The sequence below is a fragment of the Watersipora subatra genome, chromosome 3, assembly GCF_963576615.1.
Source record: "Watersipora subatra chromosome 3, tzWatSuba1.1, whole genome shotgun sequence".
NCBI lineage: Eukaryota > Metazoa > Bryozoa > Gymnolaemata > Cheilostomatida > Watersiporidae > Watersipora > Watersipora subatra.
In genome coordinates this window covers 15,935,562-15,961,291 of record NC_088710.1, presented here as the reverse complement: position 1 = coordinate 15,961,291, position 25,730 = coordinate 15,935,562, and the positions used below count along the sequence as shown (strand labels likewise).

Genomic DNA, 25,730 nt, shown 5'->3' with positions numbered 1-25,730 from the left:
GTTGAGTATCTCTTTTTTAATACCGATAGATTTTACAGAAGATAGTATTGTATAAAATAGTAGGTCTGTCACGATGACACATTGATTCACTAGGTTCAGTTTATAAGGCTATGACATAAAGCTAAAGGTAAAAGACCCTTTCCCCATTTACTTTCAACTCCATATGTCAATAGCATGCATAGACCCCGCATAGACTTCATGGGCTATAGATGCTTCAGGCAAGAAAATTGATATCTCTTTTATAAGACTTTGTGAATTAAACTATTAACTTTAAATGCAACAAATTACTTCACGGAGACATGTGAATCACAGGCTAGAGATTTATAGCAATATTTTCAAAATACAGTGTATGTCAGGTATTATTGCTATATGATTTTGGTTGTTTACTAGATAATCGGATATTCCATATATAGAATGCAATGTTGAGGTATTGTCTCGCTGCATTATCTATTATTCTGTTCAGAGACTATAATGTCGTAGCAATGAAGTAGCACAAGAAACTAGCAGATATGCATTGCCACCTGTCATGACATAAAACAGTTAGTGAGTTGTCAAAACATTTCAAATAAGGCTGTCGAGGTTGAATAAAGTTTTTATCTGTCGCTGGGTTTAAAGTTGTCCAAACGTTTGTTTGTTGGTAGTATTCCATTCTACAGACAGCTTGTCTATTGGCACAACTACATGTAGATAATTGGAAGGCACTAGTGTTAGCTTATGTTTGTGTTAGATTCACAGAGTATGGAAGTTGATAGAATTAATAATTAGTAGGGCTGTCAGTTTATTTGGTTAACTTCTGTCGTACACTTTAAGCCTTAAGGTTAAAAATGATTATGCTTACTAGTCAAAAATAACGATTATTTGCGCATGATTACAAAAATAATAATTCACAATAAACCCGGTGTGAGCTCACATATGATTTGTATAAAAACATGATGGGAGGATAACTCCCATGAACCTGAATAGCTTATGCACTCTATTTATTTATACCTATATTGTTGTCCTATAACTTAGTTAGCGACGAGTCAGATCTGCCCCAACCATGAATCATGCCATGCAGAAAAAGCAATTTTTGGATGCTCCTGAAATGAGCCAGCCAACTCTCTCTCTCGCCATAAACAACTAGTAAACAAAAAGTACACATTGCTGCGCTTCCATTTATCTAATGACTGCTCACCATTTTTGGGTATGACTACTATCAAAATATTGCATTTCTGGCAGCCGAAAAAAATACCTACCATGATGAAGCTGCACTGTACGATGAAAGACAAAGAAAGTATCATTGACCCACAACAGCAATGGGAATACTCTTCTGTCATTCACGAGGTGCAAATGTCAAGGGCCTCAATAATTCTTGATGTTTGGCCCATAGCACACAAGTGAATGCAGGTACGATATGCTGACTGTATTACCAGGTTAGAGTCAGCAATGGTATGAAGAATTAACACTATGCTCTTAATAGTTTCGTAAGGAGTGTGAATGCCATAGCTACGTATATTTGTGCAATAGTCAACAGTGCAAGCAGTCATGTCTATGTATATCTAGTCTATGTATGTCTAATAATCTCCAGAAGGTTGTATGACATTATATAAGTGAACAGAGAGTGCAAAAGTACATGTGTTTTACCAATAATTCACGATGTTAGTGTCTTGATAACATCTAGCCAACTTAAAAGATAGTGTGTTACATTCATAGGTAGTAAATTGAAGATTTTCAAGTTGAGCGGAAGTTTTCGTGTTTTGCCTGAAAATGCATGGCAGTCTGGGGCTGCTTTATCCCATAGCAACCATAAAACACTGATGTCCTCACTGTAGTTTTACTACCGGTTCCTCTAAAAAATGGCACCTTCAGAGCCATGCAGGAGTGCACCAACATTGTTACCGTTCATGTATGGAAGTTTCAGAATTAAAAATTTTCTTGCAGTAATGCGTGCTGGCTCATCTTTGTCATTATCAGCCGAGAAGGCGTAGCTAGATCACCAAAGTTTCTCCTCAACAGACCATCTTAGAGAGAGAGGGAGGAGGAAGAAAGAGAGGGAGAGAGAGAGGGAGGGGAGAGAGAGAGGGAGAGAGAGAGAGAGAGAAGGAAGGAGAGAGGGAGAGAGAGTTAAAACCGACAGTTGTATAAGCACCCAAATTTTCCAAAATAAGTACTTTAATTATGAGAAAAGTACTTATTTTGAAAAATTAAGAACATTACATTATGAGAACATTACATACTTAAAAACTGCAGCCTAAATCAAATTGTTTTAGAGCATACTGGACTACAGCAGACTCCCTCTCAATTTTTTGTAAATGTATTTTTAACACGTAACCTGAAGCTATTTCTTTTGTTTATGGGGATAAGTCATGAGAAAAATAATGTAGGTAGAATTTGGTCAAGATTTTATAGTGCAAGTTTTGGTCAACAAGGTGGTCTAAATAATGAAGGCTGTCATTTCTTATTAGTCATGGGATGCGCAGTTGTATTATTAATGACTGTTTTTAAGTATTGATTAAACAAAATCTATGAGTGTTTAAGATAAGCCTGGGTGACGCACTTATGATTTAATTCACATCTGAACTAAAACTCGAGCATCATTATATTGTTGCAGTTAACTGTTGCAGTCTGAAGAGGGAATTACCCAAGGTTGATACCCCCAAAAGGCTCATTAGGCTCGGCCCAAAATCACGTTTTAGGTGTTTTTTTATTTCAGACCATGGGGCACTGTCAGTGAATTGCTATTTTAGGAGGTTTCCACAGCCAAGCCAGTGAAAGGGCCCGTGAAAATTATTTTTATAGCTTCTGAATCATATTGGACGTTTAGCGGAGCGTGGAGCCTGGGCACCCCCTAGGGAACTCCCAATGTTTAGGGAGTGTATTTCAAATTGACCAACCAGGTGATTGGGGGTACAATATCCAAGTCTGGGCCTAGCCAGGTGGGTGTTTCTTTCAGAGTATCAGCTATGGAGGCGTTAAAGTATGCACTGTAGCGCAATGTCAGCACTAGTTGCGCATCAAACAAGTTGTAATGTCACTAATGTGTACGCACCAACCAGAACGAACCACGAACTTTGTAAGAGAGATCAATAGATGGCCTTTCACAAGTTGTCTTTTCTTTAGTTTTTATGCTAGTCTCAATGCTAATGGAATTATCATTTATATCCGTTATAAAAACAAGAAACCCAGAATCGAGAGATACAACCATAGACGTAGCGAACTTGCAGTCGAAATAAAGTACGGAAGTAGCGAAAGCAAGTTTGAATTAAAAACTACGATATGATTGCATTTTATTGAGTTTTGCTACACCTACGCATACTAAACAAACTAATATATACTCGGCTTTGTCAGTTTTCTTTGCATTTTATGTGTAAATACAACCTCATTCACAATTAGACGTTTCCAATGAATGACTCGACGATTATTTTTCATGCCGATAGTGATTAAGAACGTCACGGGTATTTTTTACAAAGAGGGAGTTGTGCGCTCGTTCTGCTGCAAAACGGCGTGCAAAATATTTTGCGACACTGAGCCTGTCCGGTTTTTGTTAGGAAAATAAACAAAGTCGCTATATTCCTCCATTTCTTTTTCCTGTCTTCAAATTGAATATGCTGTAACATACACGAATAGATATCTGGAAACTCATAATTTCTTCTAATAACCTTTACTACATCATCTAGCAGTTCGGTTTCTCATCAACTTGTCTTTGTACGTGTTTTGTCTGGGTAAGAGTGTCTTCGTTATATCGAGGGTGCATTCTATTGTATTACTGTTTTAAACGTGGTTTATGGTGTAAATAGAATTACATGGTAGTTACACACAGTACTTCATGTCGTTAGAACATGTGTCTTTTAGTTTATTGAAATAACGAATTATCTGATTACCATTACAGTATATTTTGGATAGGACAGTGGAAACAACTTAATTATTATTTAGTTGTGAGTGACAATAATTACGAGTTCTTTTCCTAATAAAACCTAATCCTTTTTTAATTTATATTTGAGTTTTTATAAGTTTTTTATTTCTTTATTTGGTGTAGTTAGTACTAATCGAAAGAAAAATTAGATTGGTCCGCTCACATTTCCTGCTTCATTCAAATTTTTTGCTGTTTTGTCATGTTTTAGGGTTTAACTCTTAGTATGAAATCTAGTGTTGAGTACTAAGTTAAACGGTGTGTAACTACACATAAGCGAGAAAACATTGTAGTTAGATGACCTGATTATTTAAACATAAGTTTATATGATTAACCTTAAAGACTGTTCAAGTTGATATCAAAAGCTTAGGTGTATTATGAAGATGTCAATTAGTTAGACAACGAATACTTCCTGGTTTTAATCACTTTTTGTAATGTTGACTTGAATTGTAGCACACATTTTGACTAGAGTTTTTATTGTAGATTGCCCTGAATATCTTGGCCTATATGCACTTTTCCAGACTGGCATGACGCCATGATGGTGCTCCTTCCCTGGGAGATGCACCATTGTCAGGTAATTAAAATTCTACATTGTCCTATATTGCTAATCAGTAGCATCAAGTCAAAGATCTTGTCACCTGCTTGGGATGTTGTATACTTAGTTAACAATCCCTAAAATCATATTTTTGAGTTTTTTTAAATCTGATTTCTTATTGATGTTGTTTAACATTATCTCTCATTCAAAATACTTGACTAGTCATTTGTGGAATGAAGACTTTGCTAATAGTTCATTTATATTTTGCAGAAAGTTCGTTAGCTAGCTCTCGTGATTTGTGCTGAATTTCTGGGGAACATTATTTGATATGGCAACCCGGAGCAGTGCAGCAACATCTAGTACAAGTGGGGGCAGTGTTCTGATGGTTGGACCCAATTTTAGGGTTGGCAAGAAGATTGGCTGTGGCAATTTTGGGGAGCTCAGATTAGGTAGGTTGCTAATACCACAGTCATTCTGCTGTGGGCTTGCTTCGTATATTGAGTTTTCCTCTGTTTTCTTGCGAGTAGGTAAATTTGTAATAGTAATGAAATGCTCTCGCTACACCCACCCTCAAGCCATTCAAAATTTTAAAGAATTGTCGAGTTGATCAGGTTACCCATCCATCAGTCATTCTTGAATAACAAGTTCTAGTTGATAGTACCATGTTAGATTCAGACATTCTTTGGAATATGTTATTCTTCAAGCTACTGCAAATGCCAATAACTTAACCTCGAGTTAGTTACTGTCAATTTTTCAGTAAGTTAGTTAGGACAATAATCATTCATCCTTGACTGATACCAGTCATTTAAGTTGTGATCATTCATTACTGCTGTACAGTCCTCGATGTGTAGTACACAATGCTAGTTGGTATTGATTTCTTCATTATTCCTTTGATTTTCATTGTCTTAGTTGATTATGCATACAGCTGAATTATACAGTTTTGTGAGCGGAAGTTTCATTATAAGCTAATAATCAACTGAATTGAATGCTGATGGTGAAATGAAGTTGTTTTAGCCCGCTGATGGCTACATAGACTAACAGAGGCAGCTAGTGTCTAGTTACTCTTCTGGTTTATCTCCAGCACTATATGAAACGCCCTTACAAGTGCGTGTTTGCATTGGCTAGTCGTTATCTGACTAAATAAGCCGTCTGTTCTGCCTCATACGGGTAGATGCAATGGTGCCTGGCAACAACGTTAGTTATATTTGTTCTGTGTGAGGAAGTGTATGGGATTAGAGCTGTCCGCTATCTATACATACAGACCAGTTTTCAATGGAGACAGTGTGTTGTTAGAGTGTCGTGGGTCTCACTGTGGGAAGCCATGTGTACCCTATACTTCTAGTTAGATGGTTTTAGTTCACAGACTGCCAAAGTAGATTCAAATGTTTGGAACTACCGCGTGATTCATGTAATTAATTTTGGATTATTCAGTTTAATTTTAGTATCATTATTATATCTGTTATGATTTGATCCTTTAGAACTATCACCAGTATAATCAGTGACAATCTAAGATTACAGTTAGAAATTTAGGTTGTTGTGTAAAGACTGGACAAGCAGAACACAATACATGCAAAACTATAATTATTGTTGGTAGATCTAGCTTATGTCGGTAACACTTTATCGGTCCTACAGCAGGTGAGAGAGTAAAACAGTTTGTTTGTGTTAGAATTCTTCAATGAATTTTATATTATATAAGCAAATTTCCTCACTGTTCAAAGCAGACACTTTTTAATTACAGAACAGTCAGCTATTACATAACAGTAACCTACGAGTCAAGTTTTAGTCAAATGTACAAAACTCATTTTCGCTAATCAGTCATTCAAGGAACAACACATTTGTCTAGTTAGCTGCAGTGATACCCAATAAGCTGATATCAGCAGCTTTTACTCCTCTGGGTCAGCCGTATGACTCACAGAGCTTTTCATCCAATAAACTATTTATCCTGAGAGCTTCAAAAATCGCTGCATCTCTATATCAGCAGTATTTTGTTATCTATCTAAGAAACTGTCATTTTCCTGTTTGTCGATTGCTTACTAACCCAAAGTACTGCAAGTATTGCCTCATGTAGATTGTCTTTTAACCTTCACTTAGTTGAGAAATCACCCCACCCCCACAGATTTGAAGTACTTTGTGCACGCATAATTTATTATCACAAAGAATACATTACGCAAGGAAAGTCCCAGTGTCTCATTACTTTTTTGCTGGTAGGAGTAGTAGCTTTGGGCATACGCCTGTATTGTTTCATTTGTAATCCTCGCTGCTTGAAACTGTTACGAAATTGTGGATCTATCTGGTATCCAGTTTTGTTATGAAGTTTCGATTTTTATTGAGCAGGCGTGTTCTGTATTTGTACTACATAAGCACTGTTTACAGCCAGGCGTAGAATGGCGATCAGTCTCTGTGCATGAACTAGCTGTTAATTTAGTACAGCACTTGCCTTTCGCTGCCTCTTATAGTGGTTTTCGCTTTCCTACTGGTGGTCATTGATTCTGCTCTGCGGGCTGACACATCCTTTATGTTGTAGGCAAGAATCTATACAATAATGAGCACGTGGCCATTAAACTGGTGAGTTATTGACTAGGATGTACGGGGAACCCGAGGGTGGGTAGAGGGGGATCTTATCGATTCAGCGTGAGTGCAAGGGGAAGATGTATTTTGTACTGAGTATCCTGTATATTCTTATATTATGCACGTTAGTCAGTAATCCATGATGCGCGACCATGTGTCATACTTATCTGTTACTTGTACAGGAGTCAATGAAATCAAGAGCACCTCAGTTGCACTTGGAGTACCGATTCTATAAGCAACTCGGGAATCACGGTATGTTATACATAAACTGGATTTCTCTATTCCTTTTCTGGTGTTTTGTTAGGGTAAGTTTTAACAAGTGTACATGCTCATGCATAGGTACTGTTCTCCAAATTACTGCTTTTCATTAAGTGCTAGCAATATGAGATATTAGCTCTGCCTAAGTGCATGGCTACCTCACTTTTTTATCTTTTGGTATAAATAACTGTGTAATTACCAAAATTTTCCCAAAATTGATAGCTGGCATTGAGAACCTGCATTGAGCGCATGCCATGAGGCAGTACTGGAGGAATGGTCCTGTTATGGATTGTATGGGATTGTTGTGCACTGCATAACCCCTTTGTTAGTATTACATGTTCAAACAATGTGTTTTAAATTGCAAAATTTACTCTGTGTTTCACCTTGTTTACAAGTAGTAGTAGATAGTAGAAGTGGTAGTTATACCTGTAGGTGAAGCCATAGTAATAGCTGTAATGATAGTTGTAGTTATACCTGTAGGTGCAGCCATAGTAGTAGGTGTAGTGATAGTAGTAGTAGTGATAGTAGTAGTAGTGATAGTAGTAGTAATAGTAGTAGGTGTAATGATAGTAGTAGTAGTGATAGTAGTAGGTGTAATGATAGTAGTATCAGGTGTCACAAAAATGTCACGTCACAGTTATTATCAAATATGCCATAATTGAGGTTCATATGGTACTAGCCAGTTGCTGGTTCCTTACTTATCATGGTTAATGAGGACTAACTGAGCGCCGACTAGGAAAAGTGAAATTAGTGCGAATTAGCACCATCCTTCCAATTTTGACATGCAGTAGATCTAACAGTTTATCTTTGGCAAGTCATTGTAAGTTAAAATGTAACCTCTAATTATATATCGGGGTCATCGTTTTGCTGCTTTACCTTATAACCTTGGGGTAAGCTGACTTGATAACTCATCTTTCCAACAGTAAGTAAAATGCTGCAAGGAGATTTTGTCGCCAGAATGATTCTTGTGAATGACCTTTACCCACCCATTATTTGATAATAATAAGCTGGTCCAGTAATGGCTGTTTCTATATCTAGCTGTTAATTTAAGATGATCTTTGGCTATTTGCCCACATTTTTATTGTTTCGAATTCATGTTGACCACCAGCCTTCTTCCTCAATATCCCCTTTGATAGATCTACGACTATTAGAAAATCGGCCATGTTGCTAAGGTCTCAAAAGGTGAGGTGCAAAGTAACAAGAAACCACTGTATTGGTCCTGCAAAAAACTTAGCTTGTAACTCATGGACTCCTGCTTAATTCTGTAATAATCTGAAGTACATTCATCACAACAAGATATGTAACAATATAATAGTCACTATGCTTCCATGATGGGGTTAAACCGCGAGTTTGTGTCATTCACAAGATGGTCACTGCTAAAACCCCTAAGTCATGCGAGTTTTATTACTTTCAAATTATTATCGAATGTTTCATGCTTTTGAAAGATGGAAACGACATTTGGGAATGATGCACGAACACGTGCTGCGTACATTATTCCGTTTTAAAGTTTTTCTACGCTTCAGTCTTTATTTCACAAGCGTGTTGCTAAGCGAGACAGAAGTGTACTGCAATGACCTTTGGTGTAGAATTCATCATCTTTTTAACAAAGCGCTCCCGTTAATTCGGAGCACGCGAATGTCTATTGAAACACTCGTCACACTGTAACTCCATGTGCGCACAACTCCAAACCCACATCATCTACACAATCGAAAGATAGTGAATAACTATGATTAAGGAAGGTTTACTAAAAGTGCTGCAAGGAAATGTTGACAATTGGTATTTGCCTGGCCGGCTCAGTATATGAATCCAAACTCAAAGATGTTGTTCTTTATAAAGTTGTCTCTATGAGCTTTTTGGTTTTAGTGAATTCATTTTATTTATTCAAAACGTGGATCAATCGAAAAGTATTTTGTCATTGCGGAGTGTCGAGGTATCAAAAGATATCACTTTTGTTGCACATCAAATAGTCACTCATTGTAGTTGTACCTTAATCCGTCTCTGACTCTTGGCCTTTTTTGGGTAACTAGCTGAATGCCCTTACATTACGCATATTACTTTACCTACTACATTACCTTTACACTACATTACCTTTACACTGCATTACCTTTACACTGCATTACCTTTACACTGCATTACCTTTACACTACATTACCTTTACACTACACTACCTTTACACTGCATTACCTTTACACTGCATTACCTTTACACTGCATTACCTTTACACTGCATTACCTTTACACTGCATTACCTTTACACTGCATTACCTTTACACTGCATTACCTTTACACTGCATTACCTTTACACTGCATTACCTTTACACTGCATTACCTTTACACTGCATTACCTTTACACTGCATTACCTTTACACTGCATTACCTTTACACTACACTACCTTTACACTGCATTACCTGTAACTGTTTATCAGCTTTTTTTATCACATGTACAACACCGGGTATTTATCTAGTGAGGCCGTGAGCCCAGCTGGTAATCATCGTTATGCACATTTTAACTGATGTAATTAATATTTTCACCATTATTGATCACTATGCTCAGTTGAACGTTGTAGTCTGATGGATAAGTTTGATGCCTCCAGAACTAGAGGTTCCAAATCCTCTGCAAAGCAGATTTTTTGCTACTGAAACTTTATGGCTATAAATGGACAGACAGACAATGAGATATATATATATATATATATATATATGTATGTATGTATGTATATAGACTAACTGAATGCCCAGGTAATAAAAAGTTTTTCCACAAAAAATTGGTTTTTACTCAACAAAAGTTAACATATAACAACAGTTACTATTCTAATGTTCAAATTTTATATCATAAGAAGTGTTTTGCGCAGTTCAAATAAATTTGGAGAAAAATAAAACAGTTGTAAAGGTTTTCAAACCACTCTAACTTTTGAATTTCAAATCATGGAAAGAGTGTTATGTTGAAATACATTAAAAGAAAAAGTAAAACAACCGTAAAGGAGCTTAAATATAAATGTGAAATAGTTAACAATTAATGGCTAAATAAAGTCTGTTTTGCTGCGATTGAAATAAAAATTTATTCATACGAATATATGATTTTAATTCATTTCAGTTTTGGCATCGTAAGGTGAAACTATCTTATAGAGTGGTATAGAAACCCATAGTAATTATGTAATGCAAACACCTCTTGATAGAAATCATCAAAACTTTATATACATATTAAAAATTAGTAACAAAACATTATGCTTACCTTAGTAACTATAGTTACCTACAGTAACTTTAGTGTATTTAGTATTGATGATCTGCAAAAAATTGTAACATCACAATGTATTCTGTGCAGTACGTACCGTGGAGAGTTCTTACCTTTGAGACAGATGTATAACATAAATGTTGAATTTAACTTAAATTAATTTAGCTTACTAAACACACACTTGGAGCTAAGCTTTAGTATGTATTTTACTAAATTTCAACTTATTCATAGGCTAAGATCTTATCACCTATCTGTTTTCGAATTCGTTTTTACTATAACTTACAACAAATAACGCCGAACTGAGATAGTGAACATCGTACATCTCTTTCAGGCATTGTGGAAGGGATTTTGGCGAATAGCATATCAGAATTTTTGCTATTTCGTCATAATCGATACACCAACTACCAGTTTTTACACTGATACACGAGTTTTTGTTAATATCGAAGGACAGAAAAAATTTGCTTCAGTATGGCGAGGATGAAAAATCATCGTGTTTCGTACAGTAAGGCGAAAATAATCTTATAACAGGGGTATCGTAACTCGGGTATCGTAACTCGGGTATCGTAACTCGGGTATCGTAACTCGGGGGCGCACTGTGTTAATTAATAATTTAGCGTGTGCAGTCCGCAAAAAGTATATATACAGTATATAGTAAGAGCGATGGGTGTGATAAGAACGGCTTAGCTTTAAGGTTATTTGCGCATGCTTTTAGTAGATTTAAGATTTAAATGTCACAAGTTCAAATCCAGTACGAAGGTGATTTTTCATTGCTAAAACTTTATCACTTCAGCCAGATAGATGAACGATGACATATGACAAACTTTAAGATTTATATATATATATATATATAAATAGATTGCATGATAAGTATTTTGGTGATACCAAAAATGAGATAGTGAGCTGGTCAGGTCAACAGACGAGTATATATTTTTTCATAATGACTAATGCCTGAGAGTATTTACATACTGGGTAAAGCTGCGTATGCGCTAACAAACAGACTTTTTATGTCATAACAAAAAAAACTATCGGTAACTGTATTTTCGTATGGTATAATTTCTGTAAAAACATGTATTTCTAATAATTATGACTGGGATATTTTTTCACCAGCTTTGAATTCGCACTGGCGGATGGAAAAAAGGTCAAAGTTGATTTGGGTTAAACGAGACACGTGTCACTTACCTCAGGGTAGTTCAGTTTGACTAACATATTGACTTAGTTGATGTAGAGCGAGTTGTTCATAGTCCATTTGCTAGGGGTGCTGCCTGAGGGGTTTGCTTTAAGGATTTAGTAGCAAGTTTATCACCGCAGAACCTCTTGACACGGTGCTGTCGGTAGTGGCCGAGCTCATCTGTCGATAGATGGCTTGACCCTTCATCTTTTTTGCTTTTGGCTTGTAGCTAGGTAATATATATACTGCCTCTACTTGATGTCTTGATATAACATGAGTGATATCGGCTTGCTCTTTTGTCATTTGTTCTGTTACTATATATTCTAGATGGGGTGCCTCAAGTCTACTACTTTGGCCCATGTGGTAAGTTCAACGCTCTTGTTATGGAGCTCCTGGGACCTACACTCGAGGACCTCTTCGATCTCTGTGAAAGAAGGTTTTCTCTGAAAACTGTGCTTATGGTAGCTATACAGCTGGTAGGTTTCTCTCGTCTTTATTCTATTCAATATGAGTGTATGGTTTCCTGGTGCGTTCGAAAGCCTGTTAGAGATGAAAAGGTGTGATTCAATCTGTTCAGTGGGTTTTCTAAATGTTCTATGCAGTTGGCTTATTGTACACAATATATTCAATCTTGTAACACCAGCTCAATAAGTTCTAGTAGCAAGGTTTGTCCATAAACAGCTTATCATTGTTTTATGTAGACATTAGCTGTTAATATAATATACAGTCGCTAAGGAAAAGAACGGACATTTTGTCACGTTTTATACACTTTTTTGCGTACGTCAAAGTTAGGTTGCATTTTAATGCTGTTGAATATGGTGGATTGCTGATTTGTCATATAGTGTTGCACACGATAGCAGTCATTGGAATGCTGCCCTAAGCAGAGTAAATGCCTACTAGTACTTGAAGTGCTGGTATTTTTAATGGCAGAGTACTATTTATAATAATGTCATTCCGCAGTGATGAACTCTCCTTCACCTGTGTATTATTGTTTATTCTCGGTAATATAATGGAGTGTTTGTTGTTATGCAGTATTCAATCTAATGTGTTTTCACGCAGGTGTGAAGTATATGGTATTTTTATTTCCACAGATGGCCATTTAGGTATCTTTACTTTGTTTGCAGCTGGACAGGATGAGCTACGTGCACACCAAGCATCTCATATACAGAGATGTAAAGCCTGAAAACTTTCTAATAGGCAGAAATTCCACTCGACGCAACCACATAGTGCATATAATAGACTTTGGACTAGCGAAGGAATATATAGACCCTGAGTCGAATAAACACATACCATACAGGGAGCACAAAAGCCTAACTGGCACTGCCAGATATATGAGCATCCACACACACTTAGGCAGAGGTATGGCCTCCGAGTATCTTGCGTGGTTGGGCTGGGACATAGCATGGGGAGGGTATAATGTACTGAACATGGTAAAGGAAAGATAGATCATAAGTAAAGGTACCGCGATGAGACTTTTTGGGACAGACGTTCTGGCGAAGGACTTTGGCAAGATGATTTCTGGCACAGATTACAAAGTCAGAATTTATCCTTTTTTCTTAACTTGAGCTAAACAAATTTTAAGTTAAAGTGGAAGAGAGAAATTTGTACATAATGGTTACATACATATACGTATTTGACAGATGTAGTTCATGAGATCCTTCAATAACAGGCTGAGTGAAATACTGAACTCAATGACTGAAATACGCCGAACTGAAAAAAACTGAAATAAAACTGAAACAAAATCGAAATGATTTGAAATTGAAATAAACTGAAATTTCAGTTTATTTTAATTTTAGTTGGTTTTTTATGTATTTCGAAGAACAAGGTATTATGTGTGGAGTTTCATGAATAGAAGGTCTTTTGCATATTCTTGGTATTATCATCATGTAATGTATTTACTGTATGTAAGCATAAATAACTTCTTTGGTGTAAAATAGCAGTGCTTAAGTCTGAGCCAGAAAGTCTGCACCAGTGAGTCCTGGACTAGACAGTCCTGGACTGTAAAGCCGGTTTTTCGATGAAGTTGTGGTATGGTTCATGGTGAAGGTAAAGTGTGATGATATGTGATGAAGGTAGTGTGTGGTCCATGATGAAGGTAGTGTGTGGTCCATGATGAAGGTAGAGTGTGGTCCATGATGAAGGTAGAGTGTGGTCCATGATGAAGGTAGAGTGTGGTCCATGATGAAGGTAGAGTGTGATCTATAGCGAAGGTAGAGTGTGGTCCATAGCGAAGGTAGAGTATGGTCATAGTGCAGGTAGAGTGTGGTCCATAATGAAGGTAGAGTGTGGTCCATGATGAAGGTAGAGTGTGATCTATAGCGAAGGTAGAGTGTGGTCCATGATGAAGGTAGAGTGTGGTCCATAGCGAAGGTAGAGTATGGTCATAGTGTAGGTAGAGTGTGGTCCATGATGAAGGTAGAGTGTGGTCCATGATGAAGGTAGAGTGTGGTCCATAGCGAAGGTATTATCTTTGACAAAGTTTTTTCTTAGTACAAGAAGTTAATGTATCAAGTTGTCATTGAATTTTAATTAATTTGGGTATTAGGCAAAAGTGGTCAGTCGATCCCTACGCTGTGTCTATAGTCAAATAACATGTTTTACAGAACAGAGTCGTAGGGATGATTTAGAAGCACTCGGCCACATGTTTATGTACTTCCTACGAGGCAGCCTGCCGTGGCAGGGCCTAAAGGCTGATACTCTCAAGGAAAGATATCAAAAAATCGGAGACACCAAGAGAGGAACTCCGATAGAAGTCTTGTGCGAGCATTTTCCAGGTAGTTCCTCTAGTTATTTTCAGAATTTTACTAACTGTCGACATGAAAACTGCTTTATCGAAATGTTTTTTTCTAGAGAAATTAATAGTCAATATTTCAACTTTTATCAAATGTTCCGAGTTTCTTTAAACATGTAACATAGTCTGACTTGGTCTCCTACTCAAATTTTTAAATTCATTCACTGCGAGTTTAAGAGGCGGTGCTTGTACTTCAAAGATTCAGTCGTACCAGAGTGCGCCGTTTGATGCAGCGAGTTTCCATTCGTTGATGATGATCAATGCACAGTTGAAACCTAATCAGTGATCAATGGCATAACAATAATAATGTTGAAGATGTTTTATACATATATAGACTTCTGTGTATTTCTCAGGAGAAAACCAATATTAAAAGCTTAGATCTTTTCTATCATTGTTGCCTCTTTGACTGGTGAGACTTCACAAAAACTCTCGAGCAACCTAGTTCTGCATACAGTGCAATTATAATACATGAATCAACTCCTACTCAAATTTTTAAATTCATTCACTGCGAGTTTAAGAGGCGGTGCTCGTACTTCAAAGATTCAGTCGTACCAGAGTGCGCCGTTTGATGCAGCGAGTTTCCATTCGTTGATGGTGATCAATGCACAGTTGAAACCTAATCAGTGATCAATGGCATAACAATAATAATGTTGAAGATGTTTTATACATATATAGACTTCTGTGTATTTCTCAGGAGAAAACTAATATTAAAAGCTTAGATCTTTTCTATCATTGTTGCCTCTTTGACTGGTGAGACTTCACAAAAACTCTCGAGCAACCTAGTTCTGCATACAGTGCAATTATAATACATGAATCAACTCGGTTGCTAGACACGCCTCAGTTTAAGAACCATAGTATGTCGATAGTCGGACTCATATCCATAAGTAACCGAATCAAATCTTCATGGTGCCATCACCTCGGGATTACTTAGTGATTGCTGTTGTAACTGGATGTTTATTGCTGCCTTTGAGTCGATTATAATGTCGAGGAAGATTATAGGTCACCGGTTATGTATCTAGTCTACAGAATGTTGAAAGGTTTCACATTGGTTAAGCTAGATTTGGCTTACGGAGCAGCTCTGTATGATAGTCAGAATCTAGCACCAGCTAATAAATAGTTATAGCCGGTAGATAGAGCCTAGCATTCAACCAGAGCTATCCGACGATGAGCTTGAGTGACTCTGTTCTATATTCTATACAAATGAATATCCAACAATCATGTTTAAACCATAACTGCCACGAACAACTTTTATGGTATTTACTAGGTAAATCAGACACGCTGATTCCGATTTTGTAATCAAAATATAGATTAGGCCACTAACTTTCATAGTAATGAAGGGTTTTTTATAGCGTTTTAATATCGGTCTCGAAAACAACACGATCGGCATAACAAGCTCCGCCCATAAATACGTGATGTAACCTAGCTTTTTAGGAACAGAAGTTACGTAGGTATGTTTAGACCGATTTAGAATAATAGAGATGGGTGTTTTAAAATCTATTAATATCTAAATTCAGCCTTAAAAATAATATCAGTCTTTTCTGAAAGGTAGATAAGCTATTTAGCATTGCATTTTTAAAAAGCGCGATAACAACGCTAGTTCGTGATAAAACCGCGCTTTTTGAGCTCATTTTTTCTCGGCGTCCAGCCCATTTAAACGTCATGTAACAAGCTGCGAGCAATTTTAAATAGTTTATATCCCTTTCATAAAAAACTGAAATTATTTTACAGGCTGGATTTAGATAATAATGGGTTTTAAGACACCCATCTCTATTATTCTAAATCGGACTAAACATTCCGAACTTCCGTTTCTGAAAAAGCTAGGTTTCGTCACATATTTATGGGCGGAGCTTGTAATGCCGATTGTGTTGTTTTCGAAACGGACATTGAAACGCTTTAAAAAAGCCTAAATGACTTTGAAGGTTAGTGGACTAATCTTTATTTTGAGTACAAAATCGGAATCAGCGTGTCTTATTTACCTAATTAGTACGACAAAAGTTGTTCGTGACAGTTATGGTTTAAGAGGCTTGCGATTCCGACGATGGTTTACGTATACCACATATTGTTTAATATGCAATATATAGAGTAAACTTCTATAGTATTTACTTAAATATGATATGCTCTTTATAAGAGCTGTGCAGAAGCAGAATTGTCAAGGGGATGCAATAGTAGCAGTCAAAGGTAGCGCCCGTTTTATAAGTTTTAATTATCCATTTGTTAAAACTCAACATGGTAATTAGCAAATTCCACAAAAAAATCTGTCAGCAAGGACTGTTGATCAAAACCATAAATATTGGGATGGTGTTTTTTTGCATTTGAAATATATTTTTTGGAAATTTATATTTCTATAATTTACAAACAGTTTACAACCATATAATTGCATTAAGGAATATTATGACATAATATATTGTTTTTATTAAAAGGCAGATAAAAACTAATAAATTCCTATGTTTGAGTGATTTTCTGTATAAGGGAACTGGGAAGACGAAATGCAACAGCCAAACTCTGACTACATGGAAAACCATCATTTGTTTGTTTAGTCGCCACCTCATAGTTTCGTCTCATTAGATCTCATGAGAAAGTTCGGCAATTTCCAGAGATTGATGATTTTGTGCCTTCTGTTTTGTGTCTATCTGATCACCTGTGAATTATATGGGTTAGTTTGGAACTAGGCATGTCGCCAAGTTCAACAAAATTACCAGAAAGGTTCAACGTTTGCATCGAACAAATTAGTTCTATCGCAGACGTTTGGAGATTCTTGCAAACTTCTGTTTTGTAGAAGAGTTTTCTACTTATTTACGCTACGTAAGAAGGTTGGACTTCTTTGAAACTCCTGACTATGTATATCTTAAAAGTATTTTCCAAGACCTAATGGCGAAAAGTGGTATGGAGTGTGACTGGCACTTTGACTGGGTGGACAAGCAGGTCAGTGCTAGGGGTCGCTTGAGAGCACTTCTTTGTATCATCATCTTGATAAATTGTATCGCATAGGTGTGCGCAGCCATTGTTGTTTTTACAATTTAGCCAAGTATGACTGCTTAAACGCAGTTGACATTTGTTAAAGGAGAGGCAAATTCTGCATTTAGAGAAAGTCATTGTGGGAGAGACAATTTGATTCTAATCAGGAGTAATCTCCTCGTGGAACAATCTATGACGGCAAACGTGAATTATTGTTGTTATAGTTACTAATATGTTGACAGTCCCTTGTGCTGTGAGGAATCATCATGTGTAATAACTATGTGCATAATCATTCCATGACCCTGCAAGGGGATGTCGTGGTGCTGTTGGGAGCGTGCCTGACTGCAAAGCCAAGGTTGAATATCCAAGTTTGATTCCTGTGCGATGCATTTTTTCTCAACTTCTAAATGTGGCAACAGGCGGACACGGTTCTTATTATAGTAAAGATTCAGTCAGCTATTTCATCGACTAGTTAAAAAATTAATGCTATCGACAACAAGTTAGTACTGCTTCATTCTTTTTCATGTGAGTGTAGTGTGATATTTATTCTGAAAACGATATGCTACTACAAATTTCAAGGAAAATAAATCTATTGTTTCGTATTGTCTATCATTACGAGCGTTATTTAGTATGACATGAGTTTTCATTTTGTCTTCATCAAACTTGTATAAGTATTATAAAAACAGCGCATGCAGAATCACCTATTGTTACCTACACTGACAATATGAAATCATTTCAAAGCCCATTTTTTCTATTTTTTGTTATGTAGGTCAATATAAAGTATTGCATCGACAGCAGTAAAAATACTGTATGTATTCAACAACATTTGAGGGCAACCATCAAAAAAAGTGCAACTGAAAACGGCAAATCCAAAATTCATTTTTAAAATGTTAAAGGTTATTACTGTATAAAGTTTGTAAGATTCTTATGACAAAGAGATAGCAAAAACTGAGTTAGCACGAGCCCGTCAGCTTTAGATACTACAAAATTTTTAATTAAAAGGCACTGTTATAAGCCAATAAAATATTGTTCTTTACTTAGGTAAAAATGCTACTTCAACTTCTTGCTGTATTTCAATGTTTTTACTGAGAGATTTTAATTGAAGTATAGTAGACATTCCTATAACGTAAGTTTTAGTTAAAGTAAAGAATTTGTATAAAGTTTTTGCGTCGTATAAAATGAGAAATTTCATATAACGTAAAGCGTCAAGTTGGTTCCAGTTCAATTGGTGCAGGTGTTGAGTGTCAGTCGACCAACGTGAATGTCATGAATTGGAGTCTCCTTGAAATCAATCATTTATCATAATCTCTAACCTTGGCTTTAGAAAAATGGATGGACAGACCGACGATGGTAATATTTACGATCGTAAATTAATTTTTTTGGTTTGCTTTATTTTAAGCTTACAATTTTTTTTACCATGGACCGTGCGGTCCAGAAAAAAAGTGAAAAAATCAATTTAAATTGGCGTTAGAGACTTACGCTCTCCTAAATGAAAATTGCCTGAACTTTAAACCAAGTGAGAGTGATAAGTTCAAAGAGCAAAGTTGTCGATACAAACCAATAATATCGCAGTTACTATACAGTAATTAAATTAAATAGGTTTTGTTTTTTCCTATTTGAACAGCCAAAGGGGTGAGTTTGGGATGACTTTGGAGCAGATTAGGCAATTGACATATGTTTTACTGTTCATATAATGAAAAATCCCTCTAAGGTAAACGTTCTCAGGACGGATTATTAGTGTTGTAAGATGTCTACTGTACTCCTAATCAAACTGCTAAAAGAATTGAAAATATAACGTTTTTCTTGAGAATGCTTACATGCTTCTTCCTAGTGTATGTAGTATCAATTTTCTGTTGGCAGTCACAAAATGAACAACAAGCTTGCCGGGTTTTTTTTCGGTCAACCTTTATTCAATATTTTTATGCCTTCTCTGCAAGGTTCTAATATATAGAGTAGTTTGTATGTCTACATGCATCTTTAATGAGATTTTGGTTAGTCAGTGGTTTTCTTTTGTAAAAGATGCTGTCTTTATTAAATGTTAGGACAGACAGATAGCCTCCCTTACATGCATAGCTAATTGCTAGAACTTTTTCTCTCTTGAAATTTAGCGCTTACAAGTACAACACAGTGCGGTACCCGTCTGCTCAAAAAGTCTGGTCACATGCACAGTTTCTTAGCACTAGCTAAGCTTCTAGTTCAAGAAAGTCTGCTTTAAAATCTTTTTGCTTATATTCAAATCATCAGAAATGTGGCTAGAAAATTAAATAGCATTTGCTAGCCGTAATAAAAGCGTTCAGTAAATAAAGGTCACATTTCTAATATCTAGTAATGACAAAGCTACAATATCATCCATATGCTAAATTTCCGTTACTTTTGAAACCTTATAATATAATCCTTATATTTTATTTTTGTATTGCACATAATATTCAATTGCTTAAAATAAAATATGCTAGAAAATCCTGAAAATTATTAACTCATGTTGTATGAAGAGGCCTCATTATTTTAAAATGCAACACATTTTTGCTTTTTGAGTTCTTTGCTGTCGTAAGTTTGAAAGGGTTTCAAAATAGCTTGCAGAGAGAGGTCACTGTAAATTGGTTCATTCATGTTTCAATTGATCTCTAATCCTACTTTGCCATTGCCACGTGATGTTATTCTCGTCTTCGCTTGTGGTCAGAGAGTTGTTATTCTCAGAAAGAAGGTTGTAAAATGGAATTGGGTTTTTATCAAAAGTACTATAAATGTAACATATAAAACACAATATTTGACATAAACATCGTCCTTTAAATTAAATCGAGAGTCGACTGGTGAATCTGATGCACTGTGCATTAGTCGTTACTTCTGTTTTAGCAACCATCTGGCTCAACTGAGGGTGCATCGCATACGTCACGACCTACCAACAGACACAGACATACAGCTGGTGCACCTGTGAGTATATATTCCACACGAAAAATGATTTTTTTTCAAGATTTAGCTTATGATTTGCCCTTCATATGAATTTAGTAACGTAGGCCGGTAGTTAGTTGCCTGTTTTATAATAAAATTCAGTGGTTCACAATAATTAATGTAGATAATTTTGTGGAAAATTTGTACTGCTACGTATTTATTCTGCTAGGCAAGTTAACTTTTATATTTCAAATTTCGTTCACAAGCAGACGGTACTATATTTTTTCAAATGGATCACATAACTTCTGGGAAGAACCAAAATGAATCCTGAATGGTAGAGTCGTTCATGTTCAAATATAGAACACTCTAAACGATCGACTTGATAGGAAATATTGCAAATCCAATTTCTAGCCATTGCTTTATGTTATATTAGATTGATGAACTATGCCGTCGTTAGTGTCACAGGTCTACAATAATCTCATGTTCATATGTAGAGCATAATAATCTCATACATGTCTATATGTTGAGTATAATAATCTAATACATGTCTATATGTAGAGTATAATAATCTAATACATGTCTATGTGTAGAGTATAATAATTTCATACATGTCTATGTGTAGAGTATAATAATCTAATACATGTCTATGTGTAGAGTATAATAATCTCATCTGCGGTGCTATTAAGTGACTGATGACATTGTAGTAATATAATTTATATTGTAATAATATATGACTATTACTGCATTTCTCTAAAGGCGTAATTGCCGATGGGTTTCCATATAGACCTAGAGAAGTATGTGTATTCAATTTTTACAAAAATTCTAGTAGCTTGTGTCAAAATGCAAGTGCGTTCATAAATAAGTATACTGTTGAGTGAATCGTACACGGTTGGCCCTACGGATTATTTATCAACTGTTGAGTGAATCGTACACGGTTGGCCCTACGGATTATTTATCAACTGTTGAGTGAATCGTACTTGGTTGGCCCTACGGATTATTTATCAACTGTTGAGTGAATCGTACTTGGTTGGCCCTACGGATTATTTATCAACTGTTGAGTGAATCGTACTTGGTTGGCCCGACGGATTATTTATCAACTGTTGAGTGAATCGTACTTGGTTGGCCCTACGGATTATTTATCAACTGTTGAGCGAATCGTACTTGGTTGGCCCTACGGATTATTTATCAACTGTTGAGCGAATCGTACTTGGTTGGCCCTACGGATTATTTATCAACTGTTGAGTGAATCGTACTTGGTTGGCCCGACAGATTATTTATCAACTGTTGAGTGAATCGTACACGGTTGGCCCTACGGATTATTTATCAACTGTTGAGTGGATCGTACATGGTTGGCCCTACGGATTATTTATCAACTGTTGAGCAAATCGTACTTGGTTGGCCCTACGGATTATTTATCAACTGTTGAGTGAATCGTACTTGGTTGGCCCTACGGATTATTTATCAACTGTTGAGTGAATCGTACTTGATTGGCCCTACGGATTATTTATCAACTGTTGAGTGAATCGTACTTGGTTGGCCCTACGGATTATTTATCAACTGTTGAGTGAATCGTACACGGTTGGCCCTACGGATTATTTATCAACTGTTGAGTGAATCGTACACGGTTGGCCCTACGGATTATTTATCAACTGTTGAGTGAATCGTACTTGGTTGGCCCTACGGATTATTTATCAACTGTTGAGCGAATCGTACTTGGTTGGCCCTACGGATTATTTATCAACGTCGATTTAGAATATTAGAGCCTCATTTTCTTTCAAGTTTTTTCGCATTCTTTTTTACATTTTTGATTTTACATTAAACTCCAATTAAATTTTGTCATAAAAGTCTCATTTGTCATACAAATGAGACCAATAGCTACAACGCACGACTTTGAACACAAACTTTGTGATCAACGTTCTTTAAAGAAAAAACTTTGAAGAATGTTGAATTTGTTTGTTCTTTGAAGATTAAACTTTGTAGAAAAGGTATTTTCTACTAGCCAAAGTTTGTAGCTTTGGACGTTATACATGATAAGTCATTGATTTGTGACTAGTTTTTGGTACACTGGCTCCATTCATTTCATGTTCAATTACTCAGTGCGGTAAACACCTCGGTGCCAAGTCGGTATTTGAGTAAAACTGTAAAATGTATATTTTTTTACGCAAAACTGCTGCTAGCTGAGCTTTTAGTCAAATGATCTGTCAGGGATGTTGCTGGTGATGTTTCCTTCATTGGGAGGATTGGGATGGTTTCAGTTGCGTAAAAATATTAATGCATTAAGATGGTAGTTTGTTGTATTATCCGCCATTGGTGAATAATATAAAGTCAAGTTATGGTCTTTAATTATCTGTTGCAAGAGGATCAACTGAACTGGCTAGTTTCTTCAAATAAAGGGGTTTCGTATACAAGCTTCTCTGCAGTCATATAATGAGGAATAAGCATCAAACAGTTTTGAGTATGCTGTAACTTTTCGCGGAGTTATCACATTGTTGGTTGAGTACAGAGCTCTGCACACAAGTGCTGACGTTTTGGTGGTGTATTGCAGGGTCCAACTGCTCCTGCTAACGGGGTGGAAGGCCCGAAGGGAGCACCTGGGACTGAAGCGCAAGTGGAAAAGGTAGAGCCAGAGACCAAGTGAGTCATCACTTTCCTTTTCTCTTTGCTTGGTTGTGTTAGCTCTGTGTCTTTACCTAGCCTTGCTGTTATTAAACCTAGCATGTGATATGGACAAGTGAACTCTCATTCTGAGTTTTGAGTATTGTCCTCTCTTTTCAGGTGCTGTGGTTGCTTCGGTAACAGATCGAGTAAAAACAAATCACGTAATAATCGACCACAGACAGATGAACGTCAGAAATGATACAGGCAGTCTGGTCGTGGTCGCGGGCAGGTCAAGGACACTGTTCTCCTGCAGTCTTTGGACAGTGTAGCCAATAAAGCTAGCCAATCTGCTGCCAAGAACACTGCAGAGGAGGATGCAAATATCGAAGACGGAAAGCTCACTGATGCTGCGCATGCTGAGAATGGGCAGCGACAGCAGAGCAAGAAGTCTTTGGTCAAGTACAGGCGTCACAAAGACGAGTTGTAGACAAACATTGACCTGTATCTAGTCCACACAATCCTACCCATCGACGGCGACCAGACGCTTTCTGCAACCAGCTGACCTCCGCTAACTATAGTATCGTGTGATGCCAGCGAGTAATGCCGCCACATTTAACATTTATTTGATTCTAAATATGTACATGTAGACGCTATTGACCACTACAGATAGTTACGCAATGGAAAGTCATACATGCCATCTCAAGCCTTCCTTTCCCTATTTTATTCACATCTTCTGCTCTAATCTCCTCTACTAGCCAGTGGAGGCAGCGCTGCCTTAGAGGTCCTTGAGTAAATATTAGTCTTGATCATTTTCTCATGTTTTCGATGTATTTTAAAAAGGGATGTGCTATAGAGAACGGAGTTCTCTGATTTCCAAACTGCGATGATAGGGATGCAGAGTGCTTATATAAAGCTATTCCCATTCCAGACCACTGTTTGGTTTTAACCATTCAACAGTGTTATGTAACCTGTATACTGTTCATTGATGAGTGCTAGAATATATATATACACACACTGATCAGTATATACTGGTATCTTTCCAGTTTCATAATGTTCATAAGAAAAGCCTGTTGTATACCATTTTCAGCTTCAGTCACAGTTTTATTTTACTCTCTCTTACTCTCTCATTATAAGTATGATGGACATGTGCAGATGATATTATCATGCTGCATATCGTTAATTTGTTGGACTATATTTATGACATCTTAGAATATTTGCAACAGATGCCAAGATAAAAGAACTCAATTACTTTTCATATCCAGAATCCTGTTTATATATTCTGTCAGCAAATGATATGACAAATAAGAATATTAATGTTGGAACTGTGCTGACCAGCCTGCAGTTGAATTTTGCCGTTGTAGTAATCACAGGAATACAAGGGTTTCTATCTCCTTTATCGCAAGAACACTGAAAGCCAGTTGCAGAGGTATTGGTACTTACAGATCATAAATATTGATCTTTGTGTATACACACTCGGCCACGCTACATATTTATTTTCACTTTCTGGCATTGTGGCAGCTCACCACATTTGTTTGATCAAGGTTATATTTGCCGTAATATTGACAAGTATAATATTTTTACAAAGAAATTCAAGAACGAACTGCATTCATCCAGGCGAGGCTTACACATATCAGATAGGCCTATACACCAACCCCAAGTTTTGATACAGACATACCATAGTTATATTCGCTGGCATCTAAATACTGCTACTTCCTGATTAATTATCCATAGATGTTTGCCCAATGTACACATACTCTTCTATTGCTTATTGCCAAGGCAGGTTCGGGATGTCAGTTGGTTATCAAGCCCAAATCAAAGCTGACAGCTACTACTTAGCTCTGAATTACTTAAGATAGCATATATGAATCTCATTTGCCTCGGTTGATAGTATTATACAGGCACAAGAAGTCCGGGACAGAGCTGAATGTCTACAGAGATAATCTTTTCGCCATACATACACATACATAGTTAGCTACAAAGATTGTTGTGTTATAGTTCTCACCAAAGTTATATTTCAAATGGGGATCTAGCCAAAAAGCTATCTCCAAGGCAAATACTGAAGGCGCGCCCTTTTGATGCTAGGGATGTCAAATACCACACATGGCTTCTCGCTGTTTAATCATATAATTTTTTTCTTTTGCAAACTATTATAGCTAATAATATTGAAATGCTTTAAGTGCACACATGGAACTCCAAATGTAAAGCCTACAGAAAGAGTGACAAAGGCTATCAAAAGCAACAGCTTGTGAAAATGTATGAGCTAAATAATATAAAGATTTGAGAACATTATTTTAATATAGCTTTTATATTTAAAGATAGCAAAGGTTCCACGATGTTTATGTTTTGTAATGCAAACAACTACTGTCATAGGCCTCGACAGAAATTTCTTTTAATACAGCTGAATGATAACTATGAAACTACTTTGTGTACAATATTGAGAGCGGTGCAGTGAGATAACTTTGGACTACCACTAAAAATGTCATATATGGAATTCACTTAACCTGGTTGGTGGCATCATAGGGGTACACCAACTTATTGGAGTTGTTGTCCACCATTGTGAAAGGGTAGATAACCTATCAAAGACTGGTGCGCTATTTGCGATTTGCCAGTAGATAAGTTATCTTCTTTATTTTCCTCCTAAAGTGCCTATTCAGTCATTGATTTCTTTCCAATTCATTGTTAGACATTCTCACCAATATGAATCAACACAAATTTCTATCATTTTTTTACTTACTATTACTATAAAATATACTTACAGCTGTCCATAAACACCCTCGAATTCATCATCATAATCCACATATTAACTCCTGTGTCTATAGACAGATGTATTTCAGTATATTATTTATTACAT

The 25,730-nt window shown here is 36.5% G+C and overlaps 1 protein-coding gene across 2 annotated transcripts; it reads left to right on the top strand.

The window, feature by feature from the left end:
• Positions 1-3,523: 3,523 nt before the first annotated feature.
• LOC137391859 (casein kinase I-like) lies at positions 3,524-24,132 on the top strand. 2 transcript variants are annotated; one of them, XM_068078403.1, is made up of 12 exons: positions 3,524-3,684; positions 4,373-4,463; positions 4,695-4,873; positions 6,949-6,989; positions 7,175-7,244; positions 11,977-12,125; positions 12,774-13,008; positions 14,253-14,423; positions 17,217-17,362; positions 20,246-20,323; positions 22,827-22,915; positions 23,057-24,132. In XM_068078403.1, exons 3-12 carry the CDS (start codon positions 4,753-4,755, stop codon positions 23,136-23,138), a joined length of 1,182 nt encoding a protein of 393 aa, XP_067934504.1. In that variant the 5' UTR covers positions 3,524-3,684; positions 4,373-4,463; positions 4,695-4,752; the 3' UTR covers positions 23,139-24,132. The 2 variants fall into 2 exon arrangements, with proteins under 2 accessions (XP_067934504.1, XP_067934503.1); XM_068078402.1 differs by having other exon boundaries at positions 3,524-3,701.
• The last annotated feature ends 1,598 nt before the right edge of the window (positions 24,133-25,730 follow it).